The 15,767-nt window shown below is 32.5% G+C and overlaps 2 protein-coding genes across 2 annotated transcripts; one reads left to right on the top strand and one right to left on the bottom strand.

Annotated features, from left to right (window-relative positions):
- Positions 2,809 to 7,833, top strand: LOC109337937 (UDP-galactose transporter 1). Its single transcript, XM_019575034.1, has 5 exons — positions 2,809 to 3,111; positions 4,467 to 4,716; positions 4,807 to 5,014; positions 6,477 to 6,708; positions 7,277 to 7,833. The coding sequence occupies exons 1-5, from the start codon at positions 3,001 to 3,003 to the stop codon at positions 7,520 to 7,522; spliced, it is 1,047 nt and encodes a 348-aa protein (XP_019430579.1). The 5' UTR covers positions 2,809 to 3,000; the 3' UTR covers positions 7,523 to 7,833.
- LOC109337946 lies at positions 8,194 to 10,596 on the bottom strand. The gene is made up of 3 exons (XM_019575044.1): positions 10,174 to 10,596; positions 9,597 to 9,718; positions 8,194 to 8,647 (listed from the first exon to the last, which is right to left on the bottom strand). Exons 1-3 carry the CDS (start codon positions 10,501 to 10,503, stop codon positions 8,491 to 8,493), a joined length of 609 nt encoding a protein of 202 aa, XP_019430589.1. The 5' UTR covers positions 10,504 to 10,596; the 3' UTR covers positions 8,194 to 8,490.

Here is a 15,767-nt window from a genome sequence, read left to right on the forward strand (position 1 = left end):
GCGAAGATCCGTCGCTTGAGCGAGAAGCATCAGGTATTTTGTTGCTTTTTCTCTTAGTTGTCGCTGGAGCGACTCTTTTCTCGCTTAAGCGAGACATGCACTCTTCAGAATCTTCATCTTTCTTCTTTTCTTCTCCTCTTTTCTTTATTTATTAACCTGAAACAACAAAAACGCAATAAATTCCTAGATAAAGCAAAATTAACTAAGTTATCAGAAATTGTATACAATTATAACATAAATGCATACTAAGTGCCCCACAAATCATGTACAATTTTACTAATTTTTGGCACTTAACAGCTCATCGGCAACTAGTCGCGATGGTCTATTGCTAGGCTCAGGTCTATTTTGGCGAAGTTCAGCTAATAGTTGGGCATGTTGTTGGATGATTTGACCTTGGGTTTGGATCATCTGGAGAAGTTGTTGGGTAGTAGGTGCTTCTAGGGTGGGATTGGGGGATGAGTTTGGCTTGCTTGTTGAGATGGTTATACTAGTGTTGGAGGGTCAATGGAAGGAGTGTCGTGGTTTGGAGGAATGTTTGTGGTGAGTGGTTCTGTTTGCCTGAGTGGTTGAGCTTGGTTACGGGTGGTCACCATGTTGTAGGTAAGCCACACACGACGCTAATGTTCTTTGGTATTTGGACGAGAATGGTCGGTGTCGAATGCCCGATAGAATGACGATGATCAGAAGTCTTGGTCAGTAGGATGTCGTCTGGACCCGTCGGGGGATGTACTTGAAAATGTTCTCCAACGATCAAGTCAGTATAGAGTCTTAGAGAGAATGAGAGTAAATAAGAGAGAAGTTAGAGCAATATAAACAAGTGCAAGCAATAAATGAGGGTATGTGAATTAATTATACTCCCTTTAGGATCCTATATTTATAGAGTTTGAGGTTGCTAACGTGGTATCTTGCCATTGGTGTGTGCGTGGTGGGTACAATATGAATATATTGGATTGTCCTTTCGCCCTGCAGGCTTGCATTTGTCGGATTATCGGGGGGATAGGTGTAATGTGCAGGTGGAATGTTAGTCTCGCATTAAAGACGAATCAGTGGCGCATTGATGGCGAGGTCAAAGGTTCATTAAATGATGAGCCAGATGCATTAATGGTTCATCAGAAGCATTTACAACACATACAATAAGTTTGGCCCACCTAAGGCATGCGAGAATGTGATGGTTAGTATTGAGCCATATGTCTGGGGTGAATTAGAAACAACTTGGATTTATCCGGATCGAACAACATTGTTACCACACTTGTACTTGACCCATACAACTTTCCCTCAAAGATAATCTTTATTATGGATTAATCTCTAAGAAAAGTTCATCATGAAACTTTGATTTATGAGCCTCACCTACCTCAGACTGAGGTCTCTAGCCTTCTTCGGTTTGAAAAAACACAACATTTTATCTATATAAAGGTAACATTTCCTTCATTCACAATTTTCTCTTTATATGAAATTAGAAAATTAACAAGCCAAAAAAGCTTTCACATTTTTTTGATATAACCAAATATATCACATTACCTTATGTATAAAGAACTAATCTTTTTTAAGGTGTAGTTGTCTCTTATTGTAAGTATTGTTTTCAGAAATGGAACTATTAACCTATTGATCCACTTAAGGATCTAGTGAAGTTTTACATCACTTAACCAACGCCTTGTTTGTAAACTTTGATCTTCTGTTACTTGAAAATGTTACAAATGTAGCGTATACACATAGAAATTTGTTTTTTAAGAAAGAAAAAAAAACAGTACTAATATTTTAAGAGTGTTATATCTATGTATTGACAGTGTAAAGATTTATACACAATCATTGTATTATCTCTCATTTGTTTGCATTACTTTTAATTAAAAGTCAACGATGTTAAGAATGAATGATGGATGATGCAATGACACTATAAAGAAAACTTTTACACTGTCATATATATAAGGGATCCGTTTACACCAAAGTTAAGTTATATTAGTTACACTTGATCTTAGCCATTTATTTTCTTAAATCCAACCGACCACGTGGTGAAATTTAAAAGTTATTTTTAAGATTTCACGTTTTCTCTCTCATCATTTATTTCACTCACTCATTTGGTCCGTTGGATTTAAGAAAATAAATGACTGAAATCGAGTGTAACTATTGTAACTTAAATTGAGTATAAGCGGACCCTTCCTTATATATATATATATATATATATATCATTTTCTCATATTTTAATGCATTAAGGCTTTTTAAAATGTATCCTAAATTTATGAGTAGTTTCGTTTGGATAATTTTTTTAATAAAGTAAAGTATCATTTCGAAATGCATATACTTAACTGGCATAATTTTTTATCTGATTAAACTTCCTCTGGATTTCCAACCTGTTTTAAATATAATTTATTTTTAATCATTTAAAACTTAGACTCAATTTCTAACCTGTTATAGAATATAATTTATGGGAGGAGATTCATTAGTGGAGAAGTAACTTAAAAAAGAATATACTCGGTATCTTAATTATTTATTCTACAAAAATGTAATACTTTAGATGTACTATTAATACTATACTATATATAATCTATCTTTAAAAATATGAGAAAATATATATACTGATATTATAAAACTTTTATACACAATCTGTTCATCATGCATAATTTATTTTTAATTATTATTTACTTTAAAAAGAAAACATAATGTACACATGCACATATCTAGTGGTGTAAGATTTTAAGGTCGAAAGTTTAATTCCTAACGATAGTCACCATATAAAAAATGATTAATTTCTTAGGGGAAAAAAAGTGAGCATAGGTACCCTTGGTATAAAAAATATTAGTCTAACACTTGAAGATAAAATATTAGTCTAACACCTGAAGGGTATCAAAAACAGAGTAACACGAATCACATAGAGAGAGTGGAAGAGCCAGCACTTCCTCCTCCACCGCGATCATTTCTCTTCCATTCCCAGCTCCTTTCTTTTCCCGGAGCTCCAAATTTTTCTATTCGGATCTGATTGTTTTGATCTGTGTTGTGTTGTCTGTGATGGAAGAAAACATAATTTGCCAGTGGAGCGTGTTTAGATCTCTCTTAGCAATTCTGCAATGGTGGACTTTCAATGTCACTGTTATTATCATGAATAAGTGGATCTTCCAGGTTTCATTTTTTCAATTTACCCTTCTTTTTCTTTTCTGTAGTAATCTCTTGCTTATTTTTAAATCTGATTGTGCTTATGTAATTTTCATTTCAAAACCATAAGGAATATGATATATTTATTATTATTTTTTGGTTACGTAGTAGTTTTTTATTTGTTGATTAATACATGAAGCTGTTTAATTTTGTGATCTCCGGAATTTTGGTAAAATTTTCCAATTAATGCTGAAGCTTGAAGCTTTAAATTCATATATTAAACTCCCACAATTAGGAATCGTATGGAACTATATAAAAAAATATTGCAATTTCGTGATTTTAGAATTTATTGTTTGATGTTAGCTCTTGATTCATTGCATTTCTGGCCTGTTCACTCAGCTAGGCTTGTTCCAGTGCTAAAATTATGGTTTTCTGTAATTAATAATGATCTATGTACCCTTGTTGCACGTTAATCCGCACGTTGTTAGTTTTTCCTAAGTTATTAAATTAATTGTTTGGCCGTCCATGTTGGAGCTTAATAGTCTGGATTTTGTGAATTTTGATTTGCTCTTTGTGTGACTTAAAAACTTATAATATATGAACTGTGTTGTTCATTAGTTAAAAACTTAAGGTATTAACCGCTGAAAAAAATTACATCTATGGATTGACAAGTTTGAAGCAATTGGAACACCAATGAGTGAATCAATTCAACTCCTCCCCATCCTAATCACAGGGCATCCCCTGTGAATTACAATCATCCATATGCATTGTGTCATTGGTAATCATTAGCAAAAATTTTAATATTGGGTTGTGTCGTAGGAATTAAAATAATTAAGATATGCACAATCCTGAAAGTATATGTCATAGATCAGCATAATTTAGTGTCCTTGGGGACCGCCGATTTACAAATCTCATTAACCAAATTAAAATTATCAGTCCAGGTGGTATGTAGTAATTGATTTGTGACAAACTAAAGTGCTTTATTAATGTTCTTAGAGAACTCTCTATTTTTCCTCCCACAAAGTTTGGGCAGACCCCAGGCATATAATTCTTCGCACTTAATTTCACTGTTTCCCAGTAGGCTTTCAGAGAAGGTCCACCGTCCACCAACATTATTATTTATACTCTTAGTTCTCAGAATGTTTCATTATACATAGATTTGTGGCAAAAAGCTTTTTATTAGGATCTTAAACGATTCTGATCACCTCAGTAAAGTAGTTAGGTCTTTTGTGTTCTTGTTCCATTTTGTAAGGAAAAATGTTTATCTCCACATTTGTACATTCGATTTCCTTGTTGCTCACCTTGGCCCCTCAACCATTGTAATAAAAACTTGAATTGATTAAGACAAATGCTTTAAATTTAAATATTTTATGCTTTTGCAGAAATTGGAATTCAAGTTTCCCCTATCAGTATCCTGTATCCATTTTATCTGCTCATCCATCGGAGCTTACGTGGTAATTAAGATGCTCAAGCTTAAACCACTGATACATGTCGACCCTGAAGATCGCTGGAGAAGAATCTTTCCAATGTCATTTGTGTTCTGTATTAACATAGTGCTGGGCAATGTGAGCTTACGATACATTCCAGTTTCTTTTATGCAAACCATAAAATCATTCACACCTGCAACAACAGGTGAGATTCAATAATTGGTTACATTTCTGCCACCTGTTTTATGTTGAAATTTCATGGACATTGTGATTTGATCTTGGTGAGTTTGCACAGTTGTTTTGCAATGGCTAGTGTGGAGGAAGTATTTTGACTGGCGTATTTGGGCTTCTCTCATACCCATTGTTGGAGGGATTCTTCTCGCTTCTGTTACAGAGCTTAGTTTTAACATGTTCGGATTTTGTGCTGCCTTATTTGGCTGTTTGGCTACATCTACAAAGACTATCCTTGCAGAGTCTCTGTTGCATGGATACAAATTTGACAGGTGCAGAACTTATGCTTTGCCTTTCTTTATTATTGTTTGTATTTTTATAATTTTCTGTTCTCTGTTTCCTTTCTCTCTGGAATTTTTCATGTGTAGACTTTTCTGTTATTTATGGGTCTGTAATTCCCATCCTTGTGTTGAACAACAGCTTTTTTAACCACCTACGTTGACTCTATTTGTCCATTTCTTTATGGGATTTGGAGAACTAGAGCTAGAAAGTTCTTTGTATTGGAGTCGAGAACTTTTTTTGAGTGCTGCTATGTTTGATCACAGCTCCTGCTACCAGTACCCATGAAACATGACAGCTGATGTTTGTTAGCCGAATTTTGCTGGATTTTACATAAAAAATGGATTTGGTTGATTTTGTTTCTTGGACCTATGATGTTGAAGTTCCTCATTCTTGGTCATGATCTGTATGTATGTGTTATATATGGAAATTAAAGATTGCGCTTTGTAATAACCACCTTGTCTAGTGCTTGCTAATATTTTAAAGATTTGTCGAGAGTGAGAAAATGGAAGCATAGTGATGCTGAAGCAACCTGAGCCTCCAACAGTCCACCCTCTGGAATCATTTCCTCTCACGTATGAAGTGCGTCTTGCAAAGAATCGTCGGAAAACGATTTCAGATGCACTATTTGCTAATGTTGCAGTGACGTCTCCGTCGCATCTATCTCCTCCTCTGGTTTTGTCTTCAAATAAGTCCCATTCGTCTCAGATGTTACCATTGTCTTCGCAGCTTCCTTCTTGTCCTGAATTTCTACAGTCCTATGGTAGCTATGGAGGTTATGGTAACTAAGGTGGTTAATGTGAGGGATGCTGTGTTGGTGAAATTACACCACTGTTGTGTTCATATCATGTTTTTGGATGCTTCTCTCCTTTTTAATGGGTTAAATTGGAGGTGAAATCTCTTGGGTAAGGGAGAGGGAAAGGCTTTGCAGGACCAAGCCTCCAACACCAACCTCACAACCATGTCTCAAAATTGAGTTACAAGCTGGTGATGCTTCCGTCCTTACTCACTATGTCCTAAATGGACTGATATATGTAATATTCTCTAATTTCCGTGATAACATTAGTAACTTTTATGCAAGATGTAGATATTGCTTAGCTGTGTGTCAATTAGCTTCCATAGGTTGCAATCAATAACAGGACTCTTGAGGATGGAAATCTTTCCTGTTGCAGTTAAGCAGTCTGTGTTGTATAGCATTCATGATCAAAATCCACATTGGTGCTGACTTTTCAATATTTTTTCTTCTGTATCCTTTAATGTATCAGTTTTTAAAGAAAAAGAGATGTTTCCCTTGGGTAGCTGGTGATCTTTATCATTCTCTTTATTGCCTGTATAATCACATTTGTCTTAGTTATGCTATACCTTGTTCTATTCCATGCTTGTGCATGTTACTCTGAATTGCTTTGGCATGTTTTGTCTTCAGTACATAGCCTAATCCGTGTTTTGTATTTGTAGCATAAACACAGTTTATTACATGGCACCTTTTGCAACCATGATCTTGGCGATACCAGCTATGTTACTTGAGGGCAATGGGATTCTTGAGTGGCTAAGTGTTCACCCATATCCTTGGTCAGCCCTGATAATCATTGTCACCTCTGGTGTTATGGCGTTCTGCCTTAATTTCTCCATTTTTTATGTGATTCACTCCACCACTGCTGTAACATTTAATGTTGCTGGAAACCTTAAGGTGAGACCTCTCAGGCAACAAATCAAATGCTTCAAGCCACTATTATTTAATCTTAACATTCAAATTTATAACTTTTTCATTGTCAATCAGTTCAATTCATGCATTATTTGACAAAGTTGTTCATATTTTCCTTTTCCTATTTAACACCGGAGAAACTGTGGTAGCTACAGTGTGTAGCCACATCATTATTCTTCAATCCTTGTTCCACAGTTTCATTGAATTTTACAATTTAGCTTTAAGGTAGCATGGTTGGAAGATGTGTCAAAACACGATGTAATGAAACATATGGTTTATGTTCTATGTTTGGTGTACTTCATAAATAGAATATAACATGACACGGAGTAAAAAGGTAGAACCTTTTGGTTCCATGGAATGGGGTGGAAACCAAAGAGAACAGAACAAAATATCCTGTTCCATCTGCTCACCAAAGGTTTCCCTAGTGCTCGACTGCTTTGTTGAATGGAGGGAAATATGGTGGTGTGTGATAATGATGAAACTTAACCATGATGTCTTAAAATCATAGTTATTCTGCATTTCTCAATTAACATTAATCATGTTTTTTGTGCAGGTTGCAGCTGCTGTTCTGGTTTCTTGGCTAATATTTAAGAACCCGATTTCGTATTTAAACTCTGTTGGATGTGCTGTGACTCTTGTTGGATGTACATTCTATGGTTATGTCAGGCATATGATCTCCCAACAGCCATCAGTTCCAGGGACTCCTCGGACTCCTCGAACACCCAGAACACCTAGGACTCCTATGAGTAAGATGGAGTTGCTTCCACTTGTAAATGATAAATTAGATGATAAGGTCTAATTGTTTGTTTAGCTTCTAAGTATGAGGTTTCTGCCATTTGGAAGGGCAGTAATAGCAAAATGGTACAAAAATATAAGTGATCTTGGTTACTTATTCCTTTAGATTACCCAGGTTTCAATAGCATCAGGTTCTTCTAGAGTTTTCAGTATATGGTTCTTTTTTGAGCCCCTTAAACTTTGTTTTATTTTATTTATTTACTTTTTCTGGGGTATGATGCTTCAGTTTTACTAGTTGTTTTAGCCTCCAGTTTTCTACTGTTTTTTTCTGATAGAGTGCAACCTAAATGGGAATGAGACTGTTGATATTGCTAATTATTATTATTATTATTATCAATTTATCATCATTATATGTATTTGTTTTAGATCTAAGGTTCAAGGCAAAGTTCCCTGTTTGCAGTTCAACACCAATAGTGTGTAGAACTGTCCTAGGCATGTGATCCAGTGATTGACACAAAAACAAAGGAATAAAAATTTATTGTAAGTTCCACCAAATAAGAAATTTATTGCCATTGATTGTTAATGGGCCACTTTTATTTAAATTACAATAACCAAAAAATAAAATGTGGTGGGATTTAATGCTTATTATAAATGACTTGTTCTACCTCCTCAAGGTTGTGGTCCTTCATCTATATGTGGTAGTGGTGGTAGTCCATGACTGATATAAATTTGTGATTTTACTTCTGTACCAGTTTCTGAATCTCATTAAATTTTGTAATAGTAAAGAGTCACAAACACTTACAAGGCAACAAAAATATTGGTCACTCACAAGAAGTTTTAGCATATAATAAGACACTAGACTTAAATTTATGCCACAGAACTCAATTATTTATTACAAGATTGTTGCAGATAGAACTTAAAACTAATTATAGGGGTGACTAGACAAATATTATTATTGGTTTAATTTTCCCAATTATCCAACTTATGAGAACTATGGAACTACTTAACTAGCTACAAATTTCAAAGTTGTAATTAAGCCAGTAGCCAGAAATTCTTTTGCCACCTTGTGCTGATAAGGTATCCATTCATGCCTTGACTTCTCTTCCTTACTCCAATTGTCAAACACTCTGCATTGTTGATGCAATGCTCAGTAAACTCCTCTGTACTGCTACTACTGTTCCCACACATGCTGCAAAATTTAATGAGTTAAATTTCAAATACTGTCTTTTTCCTAGTAAAAAATTGAAGTTTGAGAAGCTATGTTTGGATGGTAGATGGAAAGATTTGAAAAAAGAATTAATGCTCCATTTGGTTGAGGGAAGAAAATAAGAAGAGAGAAATATGTGAGAAAGAGAGTGAAAACTGAAAAGAAAGAAAGTGAAGAGAAAGCTGTGAGAAATAGAGTAAAATTTAGTGTTGTTTGGTTGTATAAAAAAATAAGATAAATGAGTGATTAAACTTCCAGAATGGAGATCACCTGTCCCACTTTTGGTATCTCATTTATATACCAATCTAATTAAAAAGTGACACTTAAGTAAAAATAAAAATCTTAAAAAAATAAAATATTTTTTTTATATTATTTGGTTGAATGTGATTAGCTTAGAATATAAAGAAAAATATTTTGGAACAAGTGATCTTTGTCCAAACTCCTCGGCTCTTCCTCCCCCATTTTCTCTTCACATGTGAGAAGAATAAAATTTGTGGGCTCCACCTAATTTTTATTCTCTCTTCTCAAACTCTCTCCCCAATCAAAGGAGAGAAAGATAACCCTTCTCTCCAATTTTTCTTCTCTCATTCTCTTTCTACTCCATTTCCTCTGTACCAAAGGAAGGCTAAATAAAATAATCCAAGCTTCTATGTTTTGAATAGAAAAAAATATATTCACTAGAGTTTTTTTACACTGTTGATATATTATTCACCGTTCATATTTAATCATCATGACTTTTAAATATGAATAATACACATGGATAATGAATGATGTATTGATTGCTATAAAACTTTTGCATATATATTACACTCTTACTAACTTATTATTCACTACATATCATTCTATTCTATCATCAAATTACATAAACCAAACATGGTCTTAAGTTTAGAATTTGGAAATTGCTTTGAAGAATGGATGATTAGAATCTCACCAGCTAAGGAGAGAAGAAGGCTTCTTTTGGCCCAATACCAAGACAGATACTTCCAGCTTCTTAACTTGGCTCATCACTGTGGCCAGTTTTGGTCCTTCAATTACAAGTGCTTCCACTTTCACCTTTGTCAGAACAAGAAAGTATCAATTTGATTATTTTCTTGTATGGGGTGAAACAAATAAGGAGACAATGTGAAAAGAAAAGGTGAACCAGCTGAACAATTCTCATGATTTCTCAGTGGAAACTGAAAATAAAAGAAGGGAATAATGCAGGAAACACAGACCCTTTGCCCCCTAAAGAAGAGAGAAAAAGTTGAAAAAATTATGTGCAAAAAAAGATATTAAAAAAAGGAACTTCCTACTTCCTCTTTTTGAACACCTTTGAAGATTCATAGACTTACTTGAATCAAGATCTAACAATCACAATGATTCAATAACCATCCATATTGTCAATGAATACATGGGAAGAAAAATGCAGAAAGAACATATATAGCTTATGTTCTCTATTTGATCTCTTGAATTGAAACTTTGAAAGTAAAAGAGTAACATATTGTTCTAACTTATATTCATAAACTTACCTCTGGCTTGAACTCTTTACAAAGGGATCCAAGATAATTGACAATATTGGCAGAAGAAGAAGATTGAGAAGCCTTATGTGGAGGAAGAACATGAAGCAGTGTTAGCAAATCAACCTTATTTGTGAGATGAGTGAGTGCCCACATCATTGCATGTTTGGAATGTGAAGTATTGTCAACCACCACCATCACTCTCTTTCTAACCATTTTTCCATTCTCATCATTCCCATACATAATGAATCCTTCCATTTGATTCAAACTTGTCTCACCAACAGGACTATATTTGTCTTTCCCACTCCACCTATTTGATGTTGATTTCCAAGCCTCCTTCATGCTTATTTGTTTTAACAATGAAATCCTTAACTTTGTATTGTATCTTTGAGCACCCCTTGTGGCTTATATATGTAGAAAAGTGCACTATTACTTGTTCAAAAGATAGTACAAGAGAGGAAGTGATAGGTTATTAATTATTATAGAAGGGATGACAACCTTATAAGAGAGAGAGAGAGAGAGAGAAAGAGAGAGAGAGAGAGAGTGGGGGCCTTAACTTTGAACAAAAATGTATTTTTCAAGTATGATTCTTTAAAGATGTAGGGTGATGTTTCTTGATAATATAGGGCTGTGACACATTTTTAATACAACATATATTTTTTTCTATTATAGATTTTATATGGACATTGTTCATGGGTGAATGTCAAATATAAATTATATTTTAAGGAATGATCATCCTCATATTACCTTTTCTTTTCATACTTTTTTTGGATATAGGTAGAATTATTGTAAGTGATAACTATTTTTTCAAATATTTAAAGTAAGAGAAAAAAATGTATATACCTTGTCTTTTTTACACCGTCACTGTGTTATCAATCATTCATGTTTAATCATTATTACCTTTTCAAAAAACAAAAAAAAATAATACAAATAAATAATGAATGATATACTGTATAAAACTTTATAGGAAAACTGCATAATTATTATACTCTAATCGTATATCCAAGATTATAACTTTTGAATGATGCTCACCCCTTTTTACATATTAAAAATTTGCTTTAAAATTAATAGAACATAGATATCAAATAAGTAGAAATGAAGATATACCATGTGTCAATTTGGGAAGCAATAACTTGAGGTTAGTTTTTGAAATATAAAAATGATATATCTTTCTATAAATTTTTTATGATATAAAAAAAGTAACATATATCATAAAGGTGTTATCGATTAATTTATAAGTAATATGCACAAATTTCTTATATAGATAAGAACTTTATAAAATGATTTTGTAGAGCAATCCTATTGGTTTGTTTTGATGATGAAATGAATGATCTCTTTAATATTTCTCATATGCTCAGTTTCAGAATCTTTTGTACGTTATTATTAGAGTAAATTACACTGACATTCCTGAGTTTTAGTGAAATTATATAAATCATCACTCACTTTTCTACACCTACACAAACCTTCCCTAGTTTTTATTTCATTATACTGACCACCACTGCATAAGAAATAAGTGTAATCTTTTAAACAAAAAATATGATAAATGCAATTAAGTTAAACAAAAATAACATATTGTGTAGACAAGTCTAAATAATATACAAATCAATGTATCTTTATTATTTTTGGTTACAAAATGCATCAACAATTCTAAAGAAATATTGTTTAAATCGCTCTTATAATATAGGGTAACGAACCAAAAATAATAAAGAAATATTGACTCATATATTATTTGGACTTGCCTCTACAATAAATCATGTTTTGTTTAACTTAATTGCGTTTATCTCATTTTTTGTTTACAATATTACACTTATTTCTTATGCAATGGGGTCAGTGTAATGAAAGTATAAAAATTAGGGAGGTTTGTGTAGGTGTAAAAAAGTGAGAAATAGTTTGTATAATTTCACTAAAACTTAGGAGATGTCAATGTAGTTTACTCTTATTAGTAATAACAGTTTACCATTTGTGTGATGATGAAATGACTCATAAGTACTGTCTCCATTATGGCATAAAACAAATTTACCCATAAACATAATATGGGTTACCCTCATGCCACGTAGTTTTAGAAAGTGGTTCATCATTAAAAAATGAACTTATCCACATCCTTCACGTTGCAACTTGCAAGCCTTCGTGCATTGTCACATCAATTTGGTAGGATTAAGTTTTTTTTTATGCATTAATTTGTATAGAACAAAGAGAGTAAATATTCATTTTAATCTCTCGTATTTTTTAACCTTACCCGTTTACATTAGGGATGGTAAAAAACCTGATTCATGAGTATTCGTGGAAATACCCGTAACATGTACCCACAATAATAGCTTATAGGGGTGAGCGAGTTTTGTGATACCTGCCCCATGGGTACACGCAAATTTATATATTTAGTTTTTAGTTAAATTTTATATATATTTATTATTATTTTAAGATTATATAGCATATATTTTATTATTAATTTAATAAATTACACATATTTAACTATGATCATAAATTTATCATATTATTCAATAAAAAATTATTTTTACATATTAATTATTACAAATTATATAAATATATAATTAAAATTAAAAACATGTTGGGTACTCGCAAATACCCGCTACCCGCAAATATTGGGATTTGGGCACGGGAAAGCACTACTCATACTCGTTGCCATCCCTAGCTTACACCCTTAAAAATAGAAAATATTTTTCAAAAATTTTAAATGTTGGTCAAATGAGTCATTTTTAGGGTCAAATTAATCAATATCAAGTGTTGTAAAACATATTAAAAATACTAATTTGACCTACGTTTAAAATTTTTGGGGACTATTTTGGTATTATCAAATTTTGAGAGACCAAAATGGTAATGTCAAAAAACATAACAGACTAAAATGAGTTTTTATTTTTTATTTTATGATTGATATTATTGATTATTTTAGTCCTGAAACTGTAAGAATGACAACTTGGTTCTTAACTTTGCATGTTATTCGTAAATTCGGCCCCTTTGAAATTCTTATAATTTTTTTTGTTGGAAATCAAATTGATTAGCAATGGACAAAATTAATGATGATATTGATGATGTTTTTTTGTAGTCTTGGTACATGAAATTAATATCAAAAACCCAAATTTACCATTTAATCAATTAACAATTTTCTTTCCTCTGTAACAAAAAATAATCAATTAACATTTATTGTTGGCATTGCAATTTTACCTCCTCTTGAGTTACTACTTTGGAGTTGTGCATATTTAAGGTTTTATCATTGATGTAGGTGGATAGATTAATTGATCATCTCTATCACATTCTAGTTTTAGATTGAATACGAACGTATTTTTTCTTTGCAGGAAGCTTCAGTAAGATATTCCCACCTTCCTAATAAAAACTATTGATTGCCTTTAGAGGTCGACATAGGAGTCCATTAATGAAACATAGTTGAAATTTACCACCTAGAAATTACAATAAATAAAAATACCAACATCTAATATAACTAATCAAGAATTTTAAAAATGATTAGATTTCCACAAGAATCTAGTCCAAATAAATAGTTCTATCATTAAAGATATAATTTAGAATATTAGACCCATATTTTTTAATATCAGGCAAAGCAGTAAAGAATCATGACCAAATAGAGTACCCTATATAAATAGTAATAGCAATTTTGATAAAATAAAATAAAAATAGTACTTTATTTAATGAAGTTATTATGTATATAATTACTTTTTACATTATCGACACATCATCCACTATTCATATGTTAATTATCATTGACTATCATATCAAATAAAAATAATATAAATCAACGGTGAATAATATACTGTAAGTGTAAAAACTTTACACTCACTGTGGATAGATATTAAACTCTTAATTAGTACTATAGTGTTGTTATGAAAAGAATCCAAGATATTACAAAAATCTTAATTCAGAATGCTGTTTGTGAAATTATGTTATATTTCTATTGCATTTAATTTGTATTTTAGGATATAATTAGGATTTTAGGATTGTTTTTAGCTTTTATTTCTCTTTGTTCGGGTTGAGCGGATGTTTTTTGCTATGTTATGTAGTTTGGATGGAATAAAGCCAAAAAAGTAGAGATTTGGTGCAAGAAGATGAAATTCGATGTTGAGACTATGCGAAGACCAACTGAAATGCCAAAAGAAGTCGTGAATGTTATATTCTATTCTTACTCTTTAGATTTGTTTTGTTGGGATTAGCACAATATTTTGTAATTAGGATAAATGACGGTTCTCCCTCAATGACTGAACACTTTACACTACAATTATCTAATTTAAAATTTGGTATTCTCTTCTCCACCATGAGTGAGTAATTCCCTTTGTTTCTAGGATTGGGGCTATGCCCTTTTTACATTCAATAAACACTTGTTCTTACTTCTATTTCATTGAGTGTTGTGATTTGAATCATTAAACTGAGTTTTATTTGTGTGAGTTGTCTGACCAACAAGTTACACCTCTTAGATACATTGGGGAAGGACTGAGAGTTGAACTCAACTATTCGACTATTCAGTTATTTGAACTAGAATCCTAGTTCATGAGAGTAGTCTTATGATTTTGGGGGTTTCTGAAATTCACATTAGGTTGCTACAAAGCGATTGGATAGAAAGATCCAAGTAAAAAATTCAATTGATAATCATACTACGAGAATAGGTACGACTTCAATTGAGTACACGTGTCGGAGCTCGAAGAGGATAACACATATCAAAGAACAACTCACCCTCACAACTTAAAGTTCATGAAAAAGAGCAAAACAATGATTTGAAGTGTAAATGTGGTAACCCTTATCCTGAAAACTCTTCCTAAATTAGATTTCAATCATTTTTAGTGTTTTCATAATTATTCTTGTCAATTGTTCAATTCTTCTAAATTCACTTTTAATTTCTCTTTGAGTTAAGTATAAATTAATTGTTATAATTAAAGAAATTTTTTAATTCTCGTGGGATCAATATTTTATTACTTGACGACATAATCGTGCACTTGCAATTTACCCTGTCGTTATGAAAAGAATCAAAGATATTACAAAAGTCATAATTGGGACCCTCGTGAAATGAGTCACAGTTTAGTTTTGGGTTCTGCTAAAAAATAATTCAGAAACTAAGAGGGGTCCCCAGTTGCAAATAATTGCTCCCAGAGGTAGCTTGCTGAACCAATCAAATTATCTAATATTCAACGCACACTCAGATAAACTCCCATTCAATTTCAACCCTTTCCCACTTTCCTTTCCATGGTCTATACATCTAAACATAAAAATAAGAGTACTAAGTTTATGAATGAGCAATGATAGAAGACAAGAGTGGAATGTCCAACAGGTCTTTAAATTATTCCCAAGACAATGAGATAGACAATGTAAGACTTCTCAACATTGACCTCAATTATCTGAAATATCAAGGTTTTCGAAGCTTCCAAAACGCTAAGGAAAGCTTGGTAATGACATACACATAAACTTGTTTTCTTACATCTTCTTTATAAAGGATCGGGCATTAACATGATTTCAGTAGATCAGATAAATGGTATCTGAATTAATAACCAAATAAATAAGTCATATTCATCTCTCTCTACTCTCTTGTTTGTTGTATTTGCATGTGACTTTTTCACGTATAGGTATCCGCCCACTGGGCAATCTCATTA

The sequence above is a fragment of the Lupinus angustifolius genome, chromosome LG02 (genome assembly GCF_001865875.1).
Source record: "Lupinus angustifolius cultivar Tanjil chromosome LG02, LupAngTanjil_v1.0, whole genome shotgun sequence".
In the NCBI taxonomy this organism is placed as follows: Eukaryota; Viridiplantae; Streptophyta; class Magnoliopsida; order Fabales; family Fabaceae; genus Lupinus; species Lupinus angustifolius.

Bases quoted from the DNA above. Each gene is read 5' to 3' on its own strand.
- LOC109337937 (XM_019575034.1), top strand. From the start codon at position 3,001: ATGGAAGAAAACATAATTTGCCAGTGGAGCGTGTTTAGATCTCTCTTA. The intron at 3,112-4,466 runs GTTTCATTTTTT...ATGCTTTTGCAG, and splicing joins TGAATAAGTGGATCTTCCAG to AAATTGGAATTCAAGTTTCC. The intron at 5,015-6,476 runs GTGCAGAACTTA...TTGTATTTGTAG, and splicing joins CATGGATACAAATTTGACAG to CATAAACACAGTTTATTACA.
- LOC109337946 (XM_019575044.1), bottom strand. From the start codon at position 10,503: ATGAAGGAGGCTTGGAAATCAACATCAAATAGGTGGAGTGGGAAAGAC. The intron at 9,719-10,173 runs GTAAGTTTATGA...GTTCTGACAAAG, and splicing joins GTAAAGAGTTCAAGCCAGAG to GTGAAAGTGGAAGCACTTGT. The intron at 8,648-9,596 runs GTGAGATTCTAA...TAAATTTTGCAG, and splicing joins CCTTCTTCTCTCCTTAGCTG to CATGTGTGGGAACAGTAGTA.